Source organism: Calidris pugnax, unplaced genomic scaffold (genome assembly GCF_001431845.1).
Source record: "Calidris pugnax isolate Ruff unplaced genomic scaffold, ASM143184v1 scaffold470, whole genome shotgun sequence".
Taxonomy (NCBI): Eukaryota; Metazoa; Chordata; class Aves; order Charadriiformes; family Scolopacidae; genus Calidris; species Calidris pugnax.
In genome coordinates, this window is record NW_015092761.1 from 656566 (window position 1) to 681241 (window position 24676).

General features: G+C 48.8%; 1 protein-coding gene across 1 annotated transcript in view; it reads left to right on the forward strand.

Moving 5' to 3' along the window:
* The window catches only part of DNAH9 (dynein, axonemal, heavy chain 9), a 257020-nt gene that overhangs the window by 84797 nt on the left and 147547 nt on the right, over positions 1-24676 (forward strand). Inside the window, exons 42-48 of the mRNA XM_014962673.1 lie at positions 9406-9567; positions 10699-10895; positions 13264-13426; positions 15057-15180; positions 17224-17366; positions 20197-20358; positions 21194-21427. Coding sequence (XP_014818159.1) covers positions 9406-9567; positions 10699-10895; positions 13264-13426; positions 15057-15180; positions 17224-17366; positions 20197-20358; positions 21194-21427 — 1185 coding nt within the window. The remainder of the gene's footprint in view (positions 1-9405; positions 9568-10698; positions 10896-13263; positions 13427-15056; positions 15181-17223; positions 17367-20196; positions 20359-21193; positions 21428-24676) is intronic.

The following is a 24676-nucleotide window of genomic DNA, read 5'->3' on the forward strand; positions in this document are numbered from 1 at the left end:
CACCTAATTAAGCAATTGTTGGTGTGATGGAGCTGGGTTTGACTTCGTGAGCCTCAGTTCCACACATGTACATCTGGGGATTAATGGCACTGCGCCACCACCCAGGGACAGGATTTAGTGCATTAAAGCAGGTAGTGGGTACTCAGGGGGCTACTGGCCCTGAAGACAGGAGAGCAGGAACTAGTTCAACTGTTCTGCCTGGAGCCAGTTCAGCTTGTTGGCCTGTACTGGCACATCCCCTTAGCTTCCCGATGACCAGGAACTCAGCGTGTGCATGAAGGGTGGCGTTTTAAGCAGGGGTGTTGATTCCCAGGAGGATAGGGAAGCCCTACAGAGGGACCTAGATAGATTGGATCATTGGGCCAATATCAATGGTATGAGTTTCAACAAGGGCAAGTCCCAGGTCCTGCACTTGGGCCACAATAACCCCCTGCAGCGCTACAGGCTGGGGGAAGTGTGGCTCATGATTCTATGATTTAAAGAGTTGATAAATAAATCAAAACCAGCTTTGACTCAAATGCTGAAACTGAATCACCACTGGATCCAGTTGTGTACCAAGGGGAAGGTGTTCAGGTTAGGAAATGTTTTCTTCCAACAGTGAAGATTATTTTTTTCTTTTTTTTTCCCCAGAAATCTCATGCTTTGCAGCAGTAGCTATTACTGCTGAAAGAGCCTTTCTGAGTTTAAGGCTGATTAATGAAGTTTGAGAAAGTCCTCAGCAGTCAAATCAAGAGGTTTGAAACACCGTAACCTGTTGTAAAACCCCAGTTTGCAATTTGTTACTGTCCTTATTAATGTCTGTTTTACAACGTAAGTGCTGAACTTTCAGTGAATCAAGAGGTTTGAAACACCGTAACCTGTTGTAAAACCCCAGTTTGCAATTTGTTACTGTCCTTATTAATGTCTGTTTTACAAAGTAAGTGCTGAACTTTCAGTGCCTTGTGGTCCGGCCCATCAGACGAGGGTTGAAGTGATGACAGGCAATGGGAAATCTGAGAACAAGACCTTGAAAAAGTTAATAACTCTGTTGTGTCAAGAAGGAATCAGACCTGTCACTTGTGCTCAGCTAAACATCAGCAGCCTTTGACGTTAGATGTGGGTCATGTTAAATCCTGGCTTCTAGTTAATCTGTGCTTTGAAAGGCAAAGAGAGAGAAAAGCAGCATTTCAATGGGAAGGTTTGATTTTGACTGGAGTCTGCTTGAAAGGTGTTAAGGTTGTGGGATATTAGAAAATGTCCTGCCAGATCTAGATGCTGGGCCAGGAGTAGGAGCAGTGACAGGAGCTCAGATGGCTTTTTGTTTATCAAATGGCTGTAGGAGGAGCGGGGGGTCTGGCTCCTTGGTCTCAAAATGTTTGTTTAAATGGTGGTTCAATTTTTCTTGAAATCCTTACTTACTTTTTGCTATTCATTCTTGATTGTTTACTTACCTTAAATATTCTTGAGATTTTGAGATCTCCTGCTTTCCTGTTTAGCTCTGCTGGAACACAGTTATTTTCCTGAAACTGAGTGTGAAAGAAGCTCTGGATTCAGGAGTGCATATTTCCATGTGTTGCATTCGTTACATCTTCCTGTCCAACCTCCTGCTCAGGCAGGGCCAACTTCAAACCTAAGTCAGGTTCATCAGATGAATTTTGAATGTTTCCAAGGCTGGAGTTCTGATTCTCCCTGGCCCTTCTTGCAGAGCTAAATCCTGTCTATGGTGCAGTTTATGTATCTTTATTTCAATCGGAATTTCCCTTGCTACATTTCAGTTTTGGTGCCTCTTGTCCTTTTGCTATGTACCTCGAAAAAAAAATAATAATTCACAGAATCATAGAATGGTTTGGGTTGGAAGGGACCTTAAAGACCATCCAGTGCCACCCTCTGCCCTGGGCAGGATCATCTCGCACCAGCCCAGGTTGCTCCAAGCCCCCTCCAACCTGCCCTTGAACCCCTCCAGGGATGGGGCAGCCACAGCTTCTCTGGGCAACCTGGGCCAGGCTCTCACCACCCTCACAGCAAACAAGTTCTTCCTGAGATCTCATCTCCATCTCCCCTCTTTCCATGTAAAATCCTTCCCCCTTGTCCTATGGCTCCCCTCTCTGATCCAGAGTCCCTCCCCATCTCTTCTGGAGCCCCTTGAGGGACTGGAAGGGGCTCTAAGGTCTCCCCGGAGCCTTCTCTTCTCCAGGCTGAACCCCCCCAACTCTCTCAGCCTGTCCTCACAGCCGAGGGGCTCCAGCCCTCCCAGCATCTCTGTGGCCTCTTCTGGATCTGCTCCAGCAGGTCCATTTGGCTCTGTTCTCTCTATAGCTCCCTGTTAGGTAGCTGCATACAGGGTAAGATTCCCCTTCACCCTTTCCCTGGGCTGAACAAACCCATTTCTCTCAGCCTTTCCTTGCATTCCTTCACCATTTTACAGTCTTGGTGGCCTCCATTCAACTTGCGCCTGTATGTCACTGTCTTTCTTGTACTGTGGGACCCAAAAGTGGATTGAACCTCATACAACTTTTTTCCAGCCTGTCAAGAACCCTCCTTTTGGTGTAAGAACCTCTCTGCTTGGTCAGTGTCACTGCAGACCTGATGAGGGTGCGTTTCTGGGGCAATGGAGGAAGGATTAAACAGTAGTGCCCTGGTCCCAACCCCTGCGGAACAGCACTGGGGGGGCAGTTGGTCTCCAGTTAAAGCTTTGAGCCTGGTTGTCCAACCAGTTCTATAACGACGTTGCAGTCCATCCATCTGGTCCATGTTCTTTTGTCAAGCTTGATGTGATGGCATCTGGAAAAAAGAAAGAAAAAAAAAAAGAAAGAGGAAAATAAACCAAACCAAACCAAAACATCCTGAAAAAGCAGGGCCACCCGAGTTTCCATCGCCTGTGGGGAGATGGAAAAGCAGAAGCAGTGGGTGTAAAGCTTGTAGGGCTGTGTAACACCTTTTTCAGATTCCTTTTAATCCCAGACAGACAATCAAACACCGAGTGTGTAATCGCTGCATATAGAAAACATGCTTGGGGACTGCTGTGTTCCCAGCTATTCTGTAATTACACGAGCAGCCCAAGATAACTGGTAAAGACACAAACCATCTGTGAACTGCAGCTGTGGAGGAGTCAACCCCTGGGCGTGCTGCCTCTGCACGGTGACTGTGCTGCTCTGCCCAGGTCCTTAACGACGGCTCCATGTCCCATCTCTCCAGTGGCTCTGGAATTGTCCTACCACATTAGATAGTAATATTGTACTTCAACATTTCAGTAGGGCCTTACAAGCCCAGCTTGATTCCCTTTGCCAAAACTGAGTCCTGCGCTCATTGTCTCATTGCAAAACACTCCAAGAACCTGTATCCTAATTGCTGTAGCTAATGAAGAATGAATGAGTGTGGACCTGGTATTCACGTGCATGTTGCACAGAAGAGGACTGCCTGAAAGCCAGTCAGCAGTTGTTCCTTTCAGAGGAGAGATATGGGAACTTACTGCTTTCCTGTTTGTCCTCCTGCACCCAGTGCTTGTTGCCACCTCGCCTGAGCTGGTCGGGCTGATGTCTGTGTGGCTCAGATTCAGCTGAAGGTCACTCCAGAAACTGTTCACTCCAAATGATGGCAAAATGCCAGAGATTTGTCTAAACAAATAAAGGTATTGTGAAACCAAAGGGAAGAAGAGCAACCTGTATACACCCAGGGGTTGAAGGCTCAACAAGCAGACGTGGGTTGACTTTGTCAAGGACTGTTCTTGTTTGTCCTGTCTAATTGGAATGATCATCTCTGGAGATCTGAGCATCTTCAGTGGGATTCCTTTTTACCTGGCTAGTCATGTCCTCTCCTTCAGCAGAGGAAGAGGGAAATGCTCAGAGTGTGGAGAGGCTGGAAACCACAGCCTGGGATGATGAGAAAGAAGGGGCTGGAGTAGGATTAGGCAAAATCTGCAGGAATGGCAGCCCTGGCTCCTCGTCCTTGCTCTACATCACTTACTGTTACTGATGCTGCTGTTACAGGGGCAGGATCACCCTGTAACACCACTTCAGTCCTTTACAATCCTTTGGGCTCCTCAGACGGTGTTATCTGCGACTTTCCCTCCGCAGCAGGTCCCATGTGTGGTTAGAGTCCGACACGGCTCGCCTTGCATTGCTACGGCACCTTCTCCTGCCTCTGGGTCCCACCGTGCACCGCAGAGTTAAATTGATTGGTACGCTCCGGGCAATTTACCCTTGATTAAAGAAGACAGGTCTCTTCAGTGACAGAGTGGTGAATTATGCTTTTTAAAAATATATTCCCTGCTGGTTCACACCAGAGACAGCCCTGTTACTGTCTTTCTTTCCATTTGAAAGGGTTACCATGGTATTATGCTCTAAATTATATCTGTCATCTCTGCAAAATAATAATCATAGACTCAGCAGGGTTGTATTTTGCTTTTTATTCCCATTTCTAACAAGATTTTCCAGCAGCATGTCTCATTAAGATCCACAGCATCTGGGGAGGAAGAGCCTCACTCCCTTCCCGACAGCGAGGTGATGGCGGTGGCTTCAGCTGCACTTGGCCTCCACATGGGCCCCGGTGGCCGGCAGGCCTCTCGCTCCTCTGCATGGGGAGGGATCTCCATATTTTCCCCTGGCTGGATGTGCTGAAGAGCCCCACAAATGCCAGGCTTGCAAAGGCCCAGGTGTGTGTTCCCTGCTGGTGTGTGCGGGAGAGGGGGGACCAGTGCAGGCTGGGCAGCACCTCCGGTTTCTTCTGGGGCTGTTGTTTGGCATGAGGTAGCCTTGGACCCTGCTGGGGTCTGGTTGCCAGAGCCAGGCTTGTCCGAGTCTCCCCCTCCTCCTGTCTTGACCTCTCTGCTGTTTCTCTTCTTCATGGTGGCTGTTTGTCACAGAATCACAGAATCTTCATGGTTGGAAGGGACCTTTGAGATCATCAAGTGGGCTGCTCCATCCCAGGCCGCAGCCGCCGCAGTACATGGTGCCAGTGGGGTGGCTGGAGGCCTCCTCAGTCCTCCCTGATGAGCGTCATTTGAAATTAACCTTTTAAATAGGACTCTGGGTTCATGGCCCACACACTGTTATAGTAAAGCTGTGTTTGTCACTGTTTTCCTATCATCGCTGTCCTCAGCGTGCTGAGGCTGCCCCAGGAGTCCCAGGAGTAACATAACTTAGGGAAGTCACTGTCCCCCTGTACTCGGCCAGTGGTGAAGCCCCACCTCACAACAAAAAAAGACACTGAGGGGCTGGAGCGGGTCCAGAGAAGGGCAACGGAGCTGGTGAGGGGTCTGGAGCACAAGTCTTGTGAGGAGAGGCTGAGGGAGCTGGGGGTGTTCAGCCTGGAGAAAAGGAGGCTGAGGGGAGACCTTCTGGCTCTCTCCAACTCCCTGAAAGGAGGGTGTAGCCAGGGGGGGTCGGTCTCTTCTCCCGAGGGACAGGCAATGGGACAAGAAGAAATGGCGTCAAGTTTCCCCAGGGGAGGTTTAGGATGAATATTGGGAACAATTTCTTCACGGAAAGGGCTGTCAAGCCTTGGAATGGGCTGCCCAGGGCAGTGGTGGGGTCACCATCCCTGGGGGTATTAAAAAGCCAGGCAGATGTGGTGCTGAGGGACATGGGTTAGTGGTGTTTTTTGGCAGTGTGAGGTTGATAGTTGGACTCGATGGTCTGAAAAATGCCTTCCAACCTGGACAATTCTATGATTCTATCAGGAAGAAAGAGAAGAGGGTGCTTAGTCCAACAGTGCAGGACGGCTGGAAAAGGGTCACTACGTTGTACAACTTATTATTATTTTAAATGTTGTTTAGACTGCAAAAAGAAAAAGTCATTTATTTTTCTTACCTTTTTATGCCTCAGAGTCTTTCTGTTCTGTCACCTTCTGATCCCCCATCTGCAGGAGCGTGTTGGGTCTCTCTTCCCCCTCAGCCCTGTGGACAAGGGAGGCTTCTCTCACTCACTGATTGTCCTGTATATGCAGAAGCCTCTTCTATTTCTGTTTTGACTTTCTGTGTGCAATGTAGTTCCGTGTAGAGGTGAAGTGGTGGAGTCTCCATCCCTGGAGGTGTTTAAAAGCTGGGCAGATGTGGTGCTGAGGGGCATTGTCGGTGGTGGAGTTGGCAGTGCTAGTTTAACAGTTATACTTGGTGGTCCTAAAGGTCTCTTCCAACCATAACAATTCTATGATTCTAAGTCTGCATCTCTTCTATGCATGCCCCAGACAATATGCTAAGGTGCAAAGAGAAAGAAAAATTCAAATTACTCTCTCCACTGGACCATCTGACCCTTTGAGTTGGAAGATCTTTGAAGAGCTGCTCTATTACCAGCAATCATTTAGCTGTGTAATGTAGGGCTTCTCTGTACTGTGGGCGATACAAGAGCTGTGCCTCTAGAAATCATTTAGCTGTGTAATGCAGGGCTTCTCCGTACTGTGGGCGATACAAGAGCTGTGCCTCTCACTGCAGAAAGAGGAGTGATCCCTTTAGTTGCCAGTGTCTTCAGATTAAAACTAGAGCATATCAACTTACAGATGAAGCAAACGGCATTGCGTGGAAGTGCATCTTACCTGGAAGGGTTCTGAGGGCCCTGGGAGAACCAGTGGTTGTGTGGGGGAATACAAGTCAAGAGAGATGGCTGGAGTGTGTGGCTGTGCTGGGTGGTTTGTGGAGACCATTCCTGGTCAGAGAACGGTGATAACACTGTGTTTGAGGTAAAGCTGTAGGCTAGGACTTGTGAATGGAGCCCTGCTGGAAGCTGCCCTGCCCCAGGCCAGGGCTGCTCACTGCCCAGATGTGCTGACGTTGGCAAGTGTGAGCTGAACCCAACTTGTGGCTGTTTGCAGAGCTCGGACACGCAGCAGAAATACCTCCTGGACTTCCCTCGGCGCAGCGGTGGTGGGTGCAGAGCACCTGAGGTCCTGCCAGGAGCGGACATGCTCCCTGGCCAGGCTGACAGGGTCATGGGTGCTCTTCACTCTCCTTTTCATGGAGACCATGGGGAAAAAAACCACACGATAGGCTGAGGTCAGGCCCTGCCTCATCAGAGCCGTGACAGCCCGTCTCCACCGGCACCTCGATGCGTGACGACAACACGGCAGACAGGCTGTGTGGGGATGATTAACACACTCCCTGTTTCCGTGCCAGACACGCATCCTCTCCCGGGGCGGTTACTAAGCTGCTGAGGAGCCTGTCGCTCAGAATTTCCCGCTAATAAATCCCCGTCTGAAGAGTCTCAGCTGGGGGCGGTGGTTCCCCTGCTCCCCATGGGCACAGCCTCCCCCCACCAAACACCTCTCCAGGAGTTTCACTGTTTTATCACCAATGTCGTGACATTCCATATTGTTGCCTCCTTGCAGTGGAGAGGGCTTCCTGACCAGCTTCTGGCTTTTCTGGCAAGGAGGAGAATCATGGAATCACGGAATTGTCAGAGTTGGAAGGGACCTCTAGAGCCCATCCAGTCCAACTCCCTGCCAAAGCAGGGCTGCCCAGAGCACATCACTCAGGAGCATCCAGGTGGGGCTTGAAGATCTCCAGAGAAGGGGACTCCACACCCTCCCTGGGCAGCCTCTGCCAGGGTTCTGCCACCCTCACCCCAAACAAGTTCTTCCTCACATTTGAGTGGAACTTCCCATGGTCCAGCTTGTGCCCGTTGCCCCTCGTCCTGTCACTGGGAACCACTGAAAAGAGTCCGGCTCCATCCTCCCTCAACCCACCCTTTAGATCCTTGTCAGCATTAATGAGGTCTCCCCTCAGCCTTCTCTTCTCCAGGCTGAAGAGCCCCAGCTCTCTCAGCCTTTCCTCACCAGGGAGATGCTCCAATTCCTCCATCATCTCTGTTGCCCTACGCTGGACTCTCTCCAGCAGTTCCCTGTCCCTCTTGAACTGGGGAGCCCAGAACTGGACGCAGGATTCCAGTTGTGGCCTCCCCAGTGCAGAGCAGAGGGGGAGAATGACCTCCCTCTTCCCTACGCAGCCCAGGATCCCATTGGCCTCTTGGCCACAAGGGCACATCGCTGGCTCATGGAAAGTTGGCTACCCACCAGGACTCCCAGATCCTTCTCCTCAGCAGTGCTTTCCAGAAAGAAAGATGGAAGATTTGACTGAAATACAACCTTGAGGGATCAACAGCCAGATGGATAAAACTTGCCTTGACGAGGCATAGGGCAAGGGGTTATCCCTTTTTTGGAGGGTTTTTTGCGTGCTGGCACCAGAGTCATGACAGACACAGTGACCCACGGCCACGCATCCCTCACGTGTCCCAGCCACAGACACTGCAGCCTTTTCTGGGGGCTCAGCCTCCCCTACGGAGTGTCCCCATCACCCATTGGGGATGCAGCGGGTTGAGTTGGGCAGGAGTGCAGTAACTGCTGGGACGAGCAAGGGTCGGGTTTGCAAAGGGAGGAAAGAGGTTCAGTTCACAAACCTGTAATCAGTTTATTAAGTGTGGATTTTCTTCCCTCTGAGGCTGCCCTACGTGTGCGTCCATCGAGAGCACCGCAGCTTTTGTGGCTGGGGGTGTCTTTAGAGTGACTCAGTGATTCACATTTGTTCATAGTTTTTTTTTTTTTAAATCATTTTAGGACCTGAACGGTTTTCTGTCTTCGAGTTGTCAGCTCTTCTCACTAATTTCTTTTTTTCTGAAATAAATAAAATAGCAATTTGGCAGCTGTAATGACAAATGTGAAACCCAAATGATTTGTGCCGTGGGCCAGTGAGCTGAGAGGGACTGCTTTACATTGCTTCTAATGCATTTTGTATTTTATGTATAAATAATTAGATATTAGGAATAAAAGCTGTCTATTTAATTTGTGCCATTGAAACCCCTATGTGCTGTTAATAGGCTTAGTTATAGGCGACACCTCTTTGAAATATAATTCTTTTATGCATTTTAATAGAGTTCATGGTAAACATACTGTGATAAGCAGACAGTAACTAATTTCCTGCAGGCAGAATGCACCTAATTAAAATTAATTGATTAAAAAAAAAATAAAATCATCGCTACTAAAATTTCTAAACTCTTTTTCCTTTCTGACAGAGCTCCCGTGGTGTGGTGTTGGGATGCAAAAAGCCACACATCTGGGCTGGTGCCTTACCCTGCAGGCTCTTTGCTGCTGAGCCCAGGACCACCAGCCTCGGGGACGCTCTTTGGGGTATCAAAATGAGGATCATGAATATAAAGGGGTTTGGGAGATCGGGGGTAATGAAGGGCACATTCTCCAGGGGCCGAGTAGGGGCTGATTCAGCAGTTCGGTCATAGGTCACTATAGTAACAGAATCATGGAATCGTTGGAGTTGGAAGGGACCTTCTGGAGATCATCTAGTCCAACTCCCCTGCCCAGAGCAGGATTGCCTAACTCTGCATTTCGAGTGCTTCTGCCCTGTTCCAGCATGCCAGCCTGGTTGCTGGGGTGAGGTTAGTCCCTCAGGGTCCAAAACAGGTTTTGTGACATCTCTGCTTGCCACAGGGCCTCCTGTTCTCTACCCCTGAATGTCTGAAGCAACCCCAGGATCTGCTGAAGCTCTACCTGCATGAGTCAAACCGGGTGTACCGGGATAAAATGGTCGAAGAAAGGGATTACAGTACCTTTGACAAAATCCAACTGGAGTTGGTGAAGAAATTCTATGAGGTAAGTGTTGACATCCATAACTCTGATAATAACAGACATGCTCACAGGAAAAAAGTTCCTTGGGAAAGCAAAGTTTGAGCCAAGGTCTGCCTGTCTCTCCCTTGCCTGAAGGGTGCCAAGTCTCTGTCGCCCATATGCTGGGCTGCTGATGTGATACTGGTAAATGATGGACTCCAGAAGAGTACTGGGGAGAGGCGACTTGGGCTCTGTGAATTCATTACATTCTTTTATTTAAGTGTTTGGAGTCTCATGGCAAAAGCAGAAGGGTCAGATCACAGAATCACAGAATGGCAGGGGTTGGAAGGGACCTCTGGAGATCATCTCATCCAACCCCCTGCCAGAGCAGGTCCCACAGGAACGTGTCCAGGCAGAGTTTGAATGTCTCCAGAGAAGGAGACTCCACCACCTCTCTGGGCAGCCTCTGCCAGGGCTCTGCCACCCTCACAGGAAAGAAGCTCCTCCTCATGCTTAGGTGGAACTTCCCATGTTCCAGTTTGTGCCCGTTTCCTCTTGTCCTGTCCCTGGGCACCACTGAAAAAAGCCTGGCCCCATCCTCCTGGCACCCACCCTTGAAGTATTTATAGGTGTTGATCAGATCCCCAGTCTTGATAGGAGCAAAGTGAAATGCAGGCACGTATCTTCAGTGCTTTCCCTTTTTTCCAAAGCATCTTTCAAAGGAAAGCTCTGGACCTGCTTTCCCTCACTCCTGGTGTCACCCCAGGGTGCTGCTGTAGGGGTCACACATTGTCCCTGCTGTGACGAGTTGTGCAGGCAGTGCTTTTGCCTCCCCACATTATCAGTGGACGGGCAACAGCCCAACGGCGCGGCTGTCGCTGCAGGGCTTGTCTGCGGCCACATTCTCCTACAGTAACGAGTTGAGTTGTTGTGGTTTGTAAAAGGTTGTCAGAGCAAAAGGAGTCAGTATTTGGACTTTTTCCTTCCCCCCTCTTTCCCTCTTGTCCTTCTTCCCCCTTTTCCAACATGCAGGTGCATCTCTATGGGCATAAAAAGGCGTTTGTTGGAACATCACACTTTACTTGGGAAGTTGGGATAGAGATGTGGTGTTTTTTCATACACTTGTTATATTCATTTATTTATTTATTTATTTATTTATTTATTTTTCTTTGGCAGGACATTGAGGAGACTTTAGAGCAGACCAAGCGAATGAATGTTTATTGCCATTTTGCTAAAGGCATCGGGGAACCTGGCTACAGGCCAGTTCCAACCTGGGAGGAGCTGAACCAGATCCTCATGGAAGCCTTGGACAACTACAATGAGGTCAATGCAGCCATGAACCTGGTGCTGTTTGAGGATGCCATGTGCCACGTGTAAGGGGATCTTCTGGTTTTATGGTCTTATCATAGCTTTTATCTTCACAAATTGCTTCTGTGGAGTTTACCAGTGGGTGTACTTATCCACAGTTAGAGCTGGTGGAGCTGGAGGTGCTCAGGAGCTTCACATGGTGTGTCCAGCACAAATACTGCACTGTTTCTCTGGCTTCTAACTTCTTCTAACTTCTTGGCAGCGCTCTGTTGAGTCCCTGGGGGGGACTTAACAGGGACAGCCCAGGACTGTCGGATGGAGGGACTGCAGGCTGGTGCTTACTGGGGGCTGTAAGGTGTAGGGACTGCAGGCTGGTGCTTACTGGGAGCTGTAAGGTGGAGGGACTGCAGGCTGGTGCTTACTGGGAGCTGTAAGGTGGAGGGACTGCAGGCTGGTGCTTACTGGGAGCTGTAAGGTGGAGGGACTGCAGGCTGGTGCTTATTTTAAAGTCCAGTTGCTGTTATGTCTTTGGCATATGGCACCGACATTTACTGTATGTGACAATCTTCAGGTGCTTTAGTGTCTCCACTTGACAGCCAGCTCCAGAACTAGTTATACTGGGATTTCCCTAAATGTTTTCACAACTGGTTTAGAGCCATGTTTACACAGGTTCTTAGAGGGATTTTGGAATGTATATACAGTGAGATTATGTGCATTCAGGCCACTAGTTTAAATGGATTGAGGCATTTAAACTGTTTTGATCCTTTGAAAATCCTGCTTGCATTTAGATGCTTGGAGGTCCGGCTGGATTCCCACTGGAAACTGGAGGTGTGGGGCTATATGAAAATAGGAGGGCTCCAGTTGGTAATTATGGAGCTATTTCCACGTCTGGGGTGTCGATAGCGAGGGGTACCTCCAGCTGTCAAACACGAGTGAAACGCTTGTTGGGAATCCCAGCAGAGACAGACTCATTTCTGGGTGCTGAAATGCAGATCTGGCCTTAGGTCACTTCAGCAGCCGGACCTGCTCCGTAAATCACCCTTTTAAATGATTACCTATGAAAACGTCGTGGCAAGAGGCGCAGATTTGTGACTCTGAGCCAGGAGAAAGCTGCTGCCCTGCTGCACACCAGTGTGTGTGATTCCTGTTCTCGCTGGACCTGGCAACTTAATGCAGCTACTCTCATGTAAACTAAATAAATGATATATAAAATGCTACTCTTTTTAACGAGCTTTTTAACCATTTCTCTTCTGAGAGCTCCACAGCCTGTCACTTTTACAGTGTGGTGTGTGTGCTGGCTCTGCTGGAGCGCTTTTTCCTCAGGGTATGGGCATTTAATCCTTTGTATTGATGAGTCATACACAGCCTCATGTCCTGATGTTTCTGCTTCCATCGCTGGCAGAAAGGTGACAGTAATATCAGGCTGGCGCTCCTTTTGTACTTTACATAAATCAGGATTTGCTACAAAACCGGGCGCTATCCCACCAGCTAATATTGAGAATAACCAGGAAAGTGGGGTTTGAGTGTTCAGCACAGTCATGAGTATGCATTAAATCATACGATCCTTGAGTTGTAATAAAGCAGTAGTGTTTCTTCCAGCCTTATTTGAAAAATTAATTAGAGTAGTCCAGGAAAATACTCAGTGAAGTGAGCTGAACAAAGGCAATGGTGTTCGGGGGAGGAATGGTGCTCGCAGTCAGGTTTTTACCCTCTAGGGGTAGGAACCTCTAAAGCCCCCTTGGGGTTTTCACACCTGGGGATGTCAGTAATTGCTCAAAGAGAATAAACTGGAGGTAGGGAGAGCCCCTCATGCGACTCTCAGACAGGACAAGGGAAAGGACAAAGGAACAGACCTGGGAAATCATAGCAAGTTCATTTTTAAGAGTGAAAAAATCTCACTCTTAAGTAGTGGTGGTTTGGATAAATAAGAAACATGGACTGTGTTTTCCATATGCATTTTATGCCATTCTGGACATAATATGAATATGCTTTAACGTATAGCAGGATTTGTTCTTCACCTGAACATGAACCCAAATGCTTTGTGAGGACAAACCTTTACTGGGAAAGTATATCAGAGCCTTAAATTTTGTTCTCAGTTTTTGCATGTCTGTGTAATGTGCTTTTCCCCTTGTCCTCTATGCAGAGATGTCCAGGTCTTTGCCTTAAAATCGTTTTGTCCAGACAGACTTGGAAAGTGGAAAAAAAAATTGGGCACAGCCTGAATTGCCACCAAAGTATTTTTCTCATCAGCTATGTCCTTTGTATAGGTCTCAGCAGAGGTGGGGATCAATTGCTGACATGTCTCTTAGATTGACATTTTTCATCCCATTGAGAATACAATTTCATAGTGAATAAAATATGTATTGAAAAGCACCGGGCAGAGAAATAGAAAAATACTCTTATTAATGAGAGATTTTGTATGCTTTGATTTAGTTGCCGCATCAACCGTATCCTGGAGTCCCCCGGAGGAAACGCGCTGCTGGTCGGCGTGGGCGGCAGCGGGAAGCAGAGCCTGACCAGGCTGGCAGCCTTCATCAGCTCCCTGGAGGTCTTCCAGGTCACCCTGAGGAAAGGCTACGGGATCCCTGACCTGAAGGTAGGTGATTTTTAAGGCTGAGGTGTGGAGGGAAAGGAAATAAAAAGCAGAACTTGCCCTGAAAACTTTGTCTTCCTGCATCTCTTTGCTTCTCCGTCTGTGGAGGTGGAAAACAATTTGATGTTCCCCCTTCACTCTGTATTCATTTTCAAAGAATTTATGAAATATGGAGACTTTTTTTTTCTCAGATACAGAAGAGCAAGATGGTGACAGATTTCCCTGTTTGCCATTGGCCGCTCCCGCTGTTAGAACTGATCTAACCCAGATTTCCAGTGATGAAAGTAACAAATGATTCTTTTGGCAGAAGTGTGTGTGTTTGCTGAATTTTGAGGAGAGTTTCTGAAATGTTGGTCAGTGGGTTCCTTCAGGGGCCCCTGCCTGTCCTGTATCCTGCTTGGGCAGGCAGGAAGGAAAGGATGGAGTCTGAGCTGGATGATGATGTTTTTCCCATCTCATGAACAACTTGGACTGTAAAAAGATGGTGCCCCTCATTAGGAGGACACCGTCCCCTTTGAGGTGAAACAGCTGTTGGTGTGAGCAGGCTCTCTGTCAGCATCACTGCACCGACTGAAGGGTGAGTCCCCACTTGGACTCTGGAAGAGAAGGAAGAAATACCCAAGTGAAAAAAATCCATGTTTGCACAAGACCTCCTCCTCCCTTCCTCACAAACAAAAAAATGTATGTAGCAGCTCAGCAAAAATAACATAAAATAAAGTAATTCATATTTACTTGTGAAACCAGAGGAATCCACAGCACAGGGATACCAACATTCCCAGTCACCACTGTCTCTCCAAGTCCCGGTGTGTTAGTTACTGCACCCACACCCCAGGGGAGAGCGGGGATTTCTGAGCACCCCCAGCAGTCTCCACAACCGGCAGCCACATCCATGGACCTCCAAGTATTCCAGCCAAAGCCCTTGCCCTTTGTCCAGCAGTGCTCAGTGGGGCTTTCTTCTCATTTTTGTGTTATACAGACCTGGGCACGACGTCAAATCTTACTTCCTAATGTCTTACAGTGATGGAAGTCTTCCCCAATGGGGAGCCATAAAAAAATTTTTTTTCAGCCTGGAGAAGGGAAGGCTCCAGGGAGACCTCAGAGCCCCTTCCAGTCCCTCAAGGGGAAAGCTGGGGAGGGACTCTTGACCAGGGAGAGGAACCATAGGATGAGGGGGAAGGGTTTTAAACTGAAAGAAGGAGATTTAGGTGAGATATTAGAAAGAACTTGTTTGGTGTGAGGGTGGTGAGAGCCTGGCCCAGGTTGCCCAGAGAAGCTGTGGCTGCCCCATCCCTGGAGGGGTTCAAGGCCAGGTTGGAGGGGACTTGGGTTGGAGGGAGCAACGTGGTCTGGTGGGAGGTGTCCCTGCCCAGGGCAGGGGGTGGGACTGGGTGGTCTTTAAGGTCCCTTCCAACCCAAACCATTCTGTGATTCTATGATAGCAATAGACTCCCCCTTGTAACCGGGAAGGCTCAGCCATGAAGATAGAGAGTGTCCAAACTGCAGTTTCATGCTAAATGATTGCAATTTCTTTGTTCTCGGTTAATGAAATAACCCAGTTGTCAGTGTGGTACCTACCCCGTTGTTTGCAGAATGTGGGTGCAACCCCTAAGTCCACCTGCTTTTCAACCTCCAGGCAGATCTGGCAAACCAGTATCTGAAAGCTGGCCTGAAGAACGTGGGCATCGTGTTCCTGCTGACTGACGCGCAGGTGGCAGATGAGCAGTTCTTGGTGCTGGTGAATGACTTCTTAGCATCAGGTACTTCTCTTGGTGTTTTGGTTTCTCCTCTCCCCCTTTGCAATGTAGTTTTGCTCATTGTAGCATCTCCAGTTCTAGAATATGCAGAAGCCAATCTATGACGTTAGCTAGGAGATGTCCAGGTTAAGCTCTACAGGAAAAGCAGCACTAAGGTCTCCTTGGTGAGGATGCACTCCATCATCTGGTAGATACTTTTCTTTCTCTGATGTCTTGTACCCAGTTTTCCATACTTCATGGCATACTGCCTGTGGTGGTGAGGTGTCTGCTGTCGTACTGCAGCTGAGGACAGAGCCAAAGGAAAGTATCAACAGAGGAGGAGTTTGACCTGTGGATCCCATGGGTCCACTCTCCAGTTGTTTAATAAAGGAAGGTTGTTCCTGGCTGGAATGTGTGGCTGGAATTTCTGTGAGTTGGTGGATGGTGCAAAGCCACCAGATGACCGTGTCTGTGAGCATCAACTGGCTGCTGGTCCCGCTCCCGTCCTTTTCCTCTCTGTTTTTCCAGATGCATTTAAGTTTTTGAGTTGTTGCTTGCCCAGCCAATTGCAGGACAGTCAGCCTACGTGCAGATGCTCCATTTCCCTGCAGAGCCCGGCATGTGTCTGTGTTGGAGCACTCCCTGTGCTGGGTGCCCTGCAGGTACAGCACAAGTGGGAGTGTGAGCTGTGTCACTGCGACCGCAGTGGGTAACCCAGACTGGGTGCATTCCTCAGACTCCCTGGAAAATCACTGCTACTCACTGCACGACAGGTTTTCCCTTATTTATGAGTCAAGAGTGGGAAGGTGCCAGCTGGTCCAGGTGACCTCCATGGATGGTGAGGGGTGAGGAGTTGAGAGCACATGGGAGCAATAGTTTGAGTAACTCCAGAGCTGACATATGTGACTATAAATTGGCCAGATGGTTTCAGCAGCAAACAAGCCCTGCCTGTGAGGAATTTCTAACCAGGAGTAAGGACAGGGATTAGTGGAGGACGGTGAGTAGCTCCCACCACCTCTTATGTGTGGTGTAGATGACTTAAATGTGTCATGAGTGAAGGTGAAGGTCTGCGGTGTCCTGCAGCACGGGGCAGGCTGAGCAGCTGGGCTCTGGCACGTCCAGGTCACCTTACCTTTGAAAGGTGTTTTGTTTGTCAAGTGGTGCTGTGTGGGGAAGTGGGGACACATCGGAGCTCCGATTGTCCCCATGGTCCAAGGAAAGCAGCTCAGAATTGCATCCAGACTGAGGAGGGGTCCACAGACATCTCGCGGCATGAGGTGGTGCTGCCTAATGGGTGTGACTGGTGGGTCTGGCTGTTCTCTGCTGGCTGCTTGGTTTCCTTACTTATTTCACTTCTTACCATCACCTAAGAAACTACAGCAAAATACATATTTTAGTCTTTCTTATAAATGAGCAGATTCCTGATTAGTGTCTTTTCCTAAGTGATTAGTGCTCATATTGACAGTATCTCACTCAATAACGATGATTTCAATCAAATCAGAAGACCAAAAGGAAGTGAATAGGTGATAAATTAAGGAACCACTATATAAAAATACTTGGTTGGGTACATCTTTGGCAATCAGTTGCGTAACTCTTAAGTTTTAAAAGCTTTTGAAATATTACTGACTTTTAAAATGTTTTGGTGATCTGGGAGTTATTTGGCCACTGCTGGAAATGGCGGTGAACAGCTGTAGAAATTGTACATGTCACTAATTCATTTGTGAAATTAAAATGACTTTGTTATTGTGTATAGCATATTAGGCATTTTTTTGGTAATCTAATTAGCACTGTAGATCAGGAAAACAAAATACTTTCTGTACTTTGATTCCATTCTATGTTTGTTTACTTTGTGATTTTATAAGAAAGTTTGCTCTCACAAGCGTTTATTTTTTAGCATAATGACCTTCTGTGCCTCCTTTCTGCTGCTGGGGCCTGTGGGCACTGGGCACAATGATTTTTCTCATGGAAGGGGATTCCTCTCACCCCTGGAGAGGTCACCCCGCTCTGCTCTAGGGCTGCAAACACTAACACAATCCAGGCCAGGAACCAAAGGTGCCTCTCTCTTAGGTGAGATCCCTGATCTCTTCCCGGATGATGAAGTTGAGAACATCATCAACAGTGTGAGGAACGAAGTCAAAGCCCAGGGGCTGGTGGACTCCAGGGAAACTTGCTGGAAGTTTTTTATTGAGCGTGTTCGACGGCAGCTGAAGGTGAGAGGAGGCCGGGGGTGTTTGGGTCCTCACCACCCACCTTGGTGCAGGGGCACGGGGTGGAGATGCTTTGGGCTGCCCTACAGGGAGGTCAGCCTGCAGCCTGAGAGGCTTTTCCTCCTGCTCACGGTACCAGCTGTGATTCTCTCAGCAAGATGTGCTAAAGCATAAGAAATGCTGTCTGTTGTCATCACCTCGGGGCTGGAGACGGCACTATGGGGCTTGAACATTTTTCTCTTCCAAGAGCTGAACAGGATCAGCCTTTCCAGTTTCAAAGCCATGCACTGATGTTTAGCCAGGGTGCATTAGGACTAGATCTTGCTGCTTGGAGAAGTTGCACAGGGGATCAGCCTTCATGTTGTTGGCAATCCATAGCCAGAAGAATTAAAAAAAAACCACCTTTATCTTAAAACTAGAGTGTTGGGAACTGAGTGGGACATGACACTGGAGCCCATATTCAAGGATAGAAAGGCCTTATAAATAAGTCCAAGGACATCAAAACAGTTTCAGGACTTCCCAGGAATGCCCAGCACGAGGAGGAGGCACAGAGCAAGGAGTTAGACTCTTCCAGAAGGCATTTCCCTATCGGCAGGACCACACCGTGCTGCAGCCCTGAGCAGTGAGGCCGGTCAGGCCCTGCCAGGAGGCTTCACCTTTGCTTACTGAAGGCAGGTCTTCCTTCTTACTCTCTGCTCGGTTGGTGGTGGTGGGACGCGTTCACTGAGGTAGGGTGACCTGTTGGCTTTTTGATGTCAGTAGGTATGAGTTTAGGACAGGGCACAGCCGGCGAGTGGAGTTTTGAGGGAAAATCTGGAGACTGTGCCACCGTACAGCTGCGGAGCAAACCCAGTCCTCTGGAGGGACTCTGGTGGGCGCTGAGGTTGTTCCTAAGAGAGGAAACCCAGTCCTCTGGAGGGACTCTGGTGGGCGCTGAGGTTGTTGTGTAGCTCTTCTGGCACCTTGGTTTTCTTCTGCCTGCTGTCCCTCCCTGAAGACATTCCTGTTGGCTGTTGAGGTACCCTGGAAGGGCAGCGTGGATGGATATACTTCAGGCTGAACCTTTTTCCTTGTCTGCCCTTTCCTTCATGGCATGTTAGAGCAGATAGATGGGGACAGCAGGAAGAGCTGTTAATGCCCTCCAGCATTTTGTGATGGCATCATGCTTTGTGTAGAAAGCTGGTGGAGTCATTGCTGGTCCAGGTCATGCTGGACCTCTGGGAGCAGCACAGGAGTGGAGCTTGGCCCAACAGCACAGGAGCACCAACATACCTTCTGCCTCAGGGTCTCAAGAAAGTGCTGTCGGTGCAGAAGAGGGCTTTTGTCCCTGGAAAGCTTCCTGAATCTTCCCTGGCCCTGAGAGAGCAACATAGAGGTGCCCAAGGCTTAGGCTTGAAGGAGTAGAAAGGATTTCTCCATGTCTGTCCCTTCGTGTGAGTGGCCGTGCACTGGCCACGTCAGACAAGCAGAAGCTCTGGGTCCAGCTGCCTCTTCTGAAATTGAACCAGGAGTGGTTTTGTTACAGATGGGCTTTCACAGCTTTGGAAAACAGTTCATAGCTCAGGGTGGAGGTGGTGACACCTTGTAGAGATGTCTGGGCCAATGGTGGCCAGCCCCATGGCATCTGCAAGCTTGTGCAGGTGCCAGCCAGGGCTAATGAGTGGGAGAGGGGCGATGCATTGAGAGAGAAACGCTGCTTCCCAAACCAGCCCTTGCTCAGATATTCCTACTTCATTGCAAGGTGACAATTTCTCCGTGTCCTTCACTGTGCCTGATCAGCACAGCCCCTAAACCCAGCCGCTGTGGGCCTGCAGGAGAAGGGATGTAATGAATGGATGGTGGTGGCAGGCTCTGGTCCTTGGGTCTTACTGTGCTGGTAAAGCTGGTGGTGGGGCAGCCATGGGGAAAGGTGCTTTGCCTTGGCCTGATGTTACACCCCAGGCAAGGAATTTCCTGCTGGAAAAGGGAGGGCTTGTTCCTTGCGGTGAGGAGCAGAGCAGTGGCTGTGGGGGACAAGGGTCCCAGCCTGCAGGGACAGGCAAGAGGTGGAGGGACAGGCGCTGGGGACGGGGAGGAAGGGCTGGAGGATGATGAGCAGGGCAGTAACAGCCCCTCACCAGGCCTCAGGGTACTGTGAAGAGAGACTTCCCAGAGACCCACAAACTCTGCGTGATTTACCGCAGCTCAGAAGCTTTTAGCAGCTGTTGGATTGAAACAAAAGCCTGAAAAGCGAAAGACCTGCTGTGTGAACATGCAACGAGCAGGGAAAACGAGTTCACAAATGCTTTTATCTCCATTCTGCTTTGTTCTGAGCTTTCTCTATTTTAAAAAATTTCTCATTCTGAGAAAAGCAGATTTTTGAGTTCGAGCCACCTCAACCCTTTCCAATGCTGGCTTTCGGGGAAACAATCCAGGCAGGCCCGTGGTCCTGCCAGGAGAATTTACATCCATTCACTTCTACTCCTGGTTGCACCAGCTGAATCTGGCTGCCAGCTCCCTGCTGGGAGAAGCTTTGTGTCACTGGGAAAGCGGGAAGGAATGGTTGTGTTAAACTCAGGCTGCAGCCTCGGAAGCGTGCCAGGCTTCTGCTTGTGACCATAGCAATGCTTAACACCACTGCTTGTTTTAATTGCAGAGAATTAAAGCTGTTTACTGCTACATCGTGCCTTTTCCAGGAATCCAAGCGCACTTTTCCAAGTGTGAGGGCTCAAGGGCAGAGGTTGCTGGACCCTCAGCTGGTGGTGTGACATCTTCCCCTGGACAAGGCTGGGCTGCACGGCCAGAGCCTGCTCCCGGCCATCCCTTCTCACCTTCTCCTCCCTCGGTCTTGCAGGTCACGCTCTGTTTCTCACCTGTTGGGAACAAGCTGCGTGTCCGCAGCAGGAGGTTCCCCGCCATCGTCAGCTGCGTGGCCATAGACTGGTTCCAGGAGTGGCCCCGGGAGGCCCTGGAGTCCGTCAGCCTCCGCTTTCTGCGAGAAACAGAGGCTGTGGAGGTGAGCACCTCACCCACCCGCACCCGGGGGGGCAGCCAGATGTCACCTCACCCCCCCTTCAGCGCCAGCAGTGCCCCTCAGGACAAGGAGGGTACAGAGGACTCTCTGCTCCCCTTCCTCACTCTCCAACACTCAGGCAGGACATCTAGGGGGTGGCCTGGAGAGGTATCGCTCTAAATACAGGCCAGTTGTTTCCGAGAGGACCATTGGCCTGAGCAGAAGGCCCGCGGGCGCTGCGCTGGGTGTGTCTGAGCACGGGTGGCATTGGCAGAGCAACGATGGCTTCACAGACCAGGGCAGGAGACAGCGCGGGGCTGGCCAGGATCGCAGGGAACACACACTTCCCTCCGCACGTGCCTCTGAGCACCTGGAATTCTCAAGGGCAAAAATCTGTCAAGTTCTCACTGATGACAACCTGCTCCTGGGCTAAAAGAGATTCAGTTCTGTTTATTTAGCTGTTCTGGGCAGGATTTTGGAAGAATAAAGTCTACAGTGTTTCTTTTTAGGAGTGTGCCCTTTCCCCATTTGTACAGAAGTAAAGCTCAAATCTGTGCTTAAAAGACTGTTCTTTTATGGAGCTGAACTCTAGAAAAATTGCTTGGAATCAGATAAAGTATGAGATAAAAAGATATAAAAAGGGGTATAAAGTACACAAACAGACAAAGTTATTTTAGAGATAACAAGTGAAAAGGAACCAACTTAGATGTTACATCCCGGATTTTGCTGCAGCAGAAAAAAAAAGTTAATAAATTCCTTTATATATAGCACAGGTCTGTGCCACATATAGTTGTTCTGCTTAAAATATTTTCTCCTTGTCTTCTTATCTTTCTTTTAGGATTCAGTGAAAGATTCAATAAGCAAATTCATGGCCCACGTCCACACAAGTGTCAATGAGGTGTCCCGCTTGTACCTCAGCAATGAGCGACGGTACAACTACACCACTCCCAAGTCCTTCCTTGAGCAAATCAAACTCTATCAGAATTTGCTATTGAGGAAGGGCAAGGATTTAAAAGCAAAAATGGAGCGACTGGAGAATGGCCTGGAGAAGCTCAACAGCACGTCTGCACAGGTGAGCACACCCCTCGGGTTAGAACCTGCTGTTTTCTGTGTTAGGGACATCTCTGTGTCCTGGTTTGAAGGAGAACTTTACAGACTCAAACTGTGCAGGGTTTGAAATTTGGGTTAGATCCTGACTCTAGTCTGGCTTGAACTGTGTCCCTGGAGGAGCAGGAATTCTATTCTGCACTGGAAAGGAGAAGGGAAGAGATGTGTGTCCCATCTCTGCTATTGAAGTGGTGCTAATCCCAAATGACAGATCACAGTAAGATGAGATAGGGGGACAGCTGGCTGTGTACATCTTCTTTTAATGGTTATATTTCAGCTGTAGTGACAAAATAGCTTATACAATACAGGGAGACCAATGATTTTTGGAGGTGTATCCAGGAAACCTACAATAACATCAATGAGAAACCTGTCTTTCCAACTAAATAGAGAGTCATATTTAAATAAGACTGATGTTCATTTTCCTTGCGTTATGGAATCCATCTTTAAGGAAAACTAACTCATGTCTCAAGTGCAGACCAGTCAACCCCAAAAGCACCCTGCTGGAGACTGGCGCTGGCCCTCTTCTGTGGTAATGACTAGATGTTGCTCTGAGCATTTCCCAAAGCTCTCTGTAGTGAGGTTGAACTGTCTTTCAGAGCTTTGCTCTCTACATCTGCTGCCAAACTCCCATTTCTCTCTCCATTTCATATTCTATTAACTCTTACAAATTTTCACTTACGAGCTTCTGCTGTGGCAAATGGGTCTCTCCTGAAGGTGCTCTAAAGAAATGCGGGGAGTTGATGTGGAGGAAGGACTAGCAGGGTCAGCCCCTTCCATAGATAGGCTCTGGATAACTCTGGTGGCATAAATCAAGTCTGTCATGCTCCGTAGGACACCTGCCTTACCAGGGTGATGGATGAGCTTTATTAGTGCCTCTCAACTCTGGTAGTCTGCATCTCATTTCAGTTGCTTTCTTTGTGGTGCAGGGCAGGTCTTTGAGGACATAGGAGGGGAGTGGGCACGTTTCGTGTCCCCTTTGCAGATTTTAACGTCTTCTTTGTAAGGCTGCAGCTCAGGTGGAGCAGGCAGGAGCAGAGACCAGCCATCACAACCAGTGGGGCCCACCAGAGCAATAGGTGTGAGCCCCCACTGCAGAGCAGGCTTCACACCTGCCTTACCTTTGGAGGAAGAGAATTTTGCTGACCTGAGGGGTTCTGCTGGTTCTGATGATGCCCAGTGGTGGACAAGATGGGTTAGGTCTATTTTTTATTGGGAACAACTAATAGGAAACTAACTTTTTGAGAGGAAACAAGTCCATGTAGTGCTGGTCGAAAGTGGGGACACTTCCCTTCTTTATTCTTCAGGTGGATCTTCATATAGGTGCTACGTTGGCAAGGGTTCTCTGGCCAGGCACAAACGTGGTATTGGGTGGGGGTGGAGGCCTGGGGAGGAGATGGGAAGCCACAGCACCAGTGGGTCTGGTAGGGGTTGCTGTTGCCAGAAGGGTAAGAGAACGTGAAGTTGGAGTAAGGCGAGAAGTGCCTGTTTGTGAGGGTGATTAAGATGCAGAGCAGTGAGGACGAATATGTCAAATCTGAATCTAAAATTAGCACTGGGGGCCTAAAATTAAACACCTAAATTATCAAATGTGCGCAATAGTCAAAACTGCTGTTGATTTGAAACCACAGTGTAGATATTTAGCGGTATTGGAAATCATACCTGAACGTTCAATCTTGAATGGGGATTTAAAAGTCTGAACTTTACATTAACCCGTGGAAATGGTTGGGTTTGGTGCTGAGGAAGTGACATATCTTCTGTCTCAGATGTGTCATCGCCAGGTTGTGTTCATGGTGCTGGGCAGCGATACACTGTAGGGTTTTTTATTTCAAAAGCAAAGGAGAAGGATTTTGATAGCTGGGTATGAGCTGGTTGAGCCTTAGGTCTGAGGAATATTGCTCCCATCATTGGCCTTCTCCAGAGTCCTGTCCGTGGAAGCCTTGACAAGTTAACTCTGGTTTTTATGTATTTCTGTAGAGTGTTCAGTGTGGCCTCAGCGTGAGGGGCTGTTGTGTGGGCGGTTGTAGGGTGCTCTTTGACTCAGCCATTCCAGTTCCAAAGTAACCTTTCCCTCTCCTTTTACTCTTCCCCCCACACTGGCTTTTTGTTTTTCTATTGAGATTTGGACATCTTGATTCCGTTGACCAATTTCTCTTCTAAAGAAGTGCCTTCAATTAGCTTACGTGCTGAACCAGCTGTCCCTGAAGACATGGGCTGTCCCCAGTGCTCAGAAAAGCGAAGCTGGCTTCCAGTTATGAGGCCATAATAGACTTGGGAAGATGTGTAGGATGAGTCGTTTGTTTTTCGGAGTGACTTTTGCTGTGAAGAGGTCAGCCCTCTGTTCAGAGCCCATTGCTGAGTAATTTTTAGGTTGACTTTGGTTAATAATTGCATCACTGGATTCCAGATTTAAGTCTTGTTCTATCAATTAATGCCTGACCTTTGCGATGTATTTTGTGTTCTTGAAACAAAGCAGGGACAATCAGATAAAATGAGTCTTCTGGGAGTCTGCCCTCCAGGTTTTTGTTCTTTAATAATTCTTCTTATTCTGTCCTGGTGGTCGGCAAGCACTTCCTTCCCTTGTGGAGTCACAGACCATTGCCCTTGAATCCCTTGTTTCCTTTCCTCTTTCCCTTTCGTTAACTATTCCTTATCAGGTTTTCCTGGGCTCAGGAAGCTGCTCACAGGTTTTTCACATTTGGGACCAAGTACAGACCTTTTAGTGGCCAGTGATGACACTCCATGTGCTAAGGTGTGTGCTGGATCTGCCTGCTCACACCTGGGTCTGGTTCTCATCCTGGTGTTGCCTGTGGGAAGGAGGTTAATAGCGTTCTCTCTTGTCTTTGGGGGGACGGTCTGCTGGGATTTCCTGTGCCACCTCACTCTCTCCTTGTACTGTTGGTCTCTTGTAGTTCTTGCCCTCTTCTGTGTAACCAGCTACGTGTTACCCGAAGGGCACCTTCTGGTTTCACTGGGTTGGCAGACCCTGGAAAAGTCAGTGTTTTTCTCACCTCCCCTGGACAAGGTAGTGACTCTTCTGTCGTGTCTCTGGATGTAGTTTATAAATCAGGTGTCCGTGGCTGCTCTGTGGCAGGGTCCAATGTGGTGGCAAGAGCCGAGCAGGCCAGGTCACTGCAGCAGCCTGACCTCCCCTGGGGACTGTGAGAGACCATGTCTTTGAAGAGACGTGAATCCCCAATCCCCTGCGCTTGTTTTG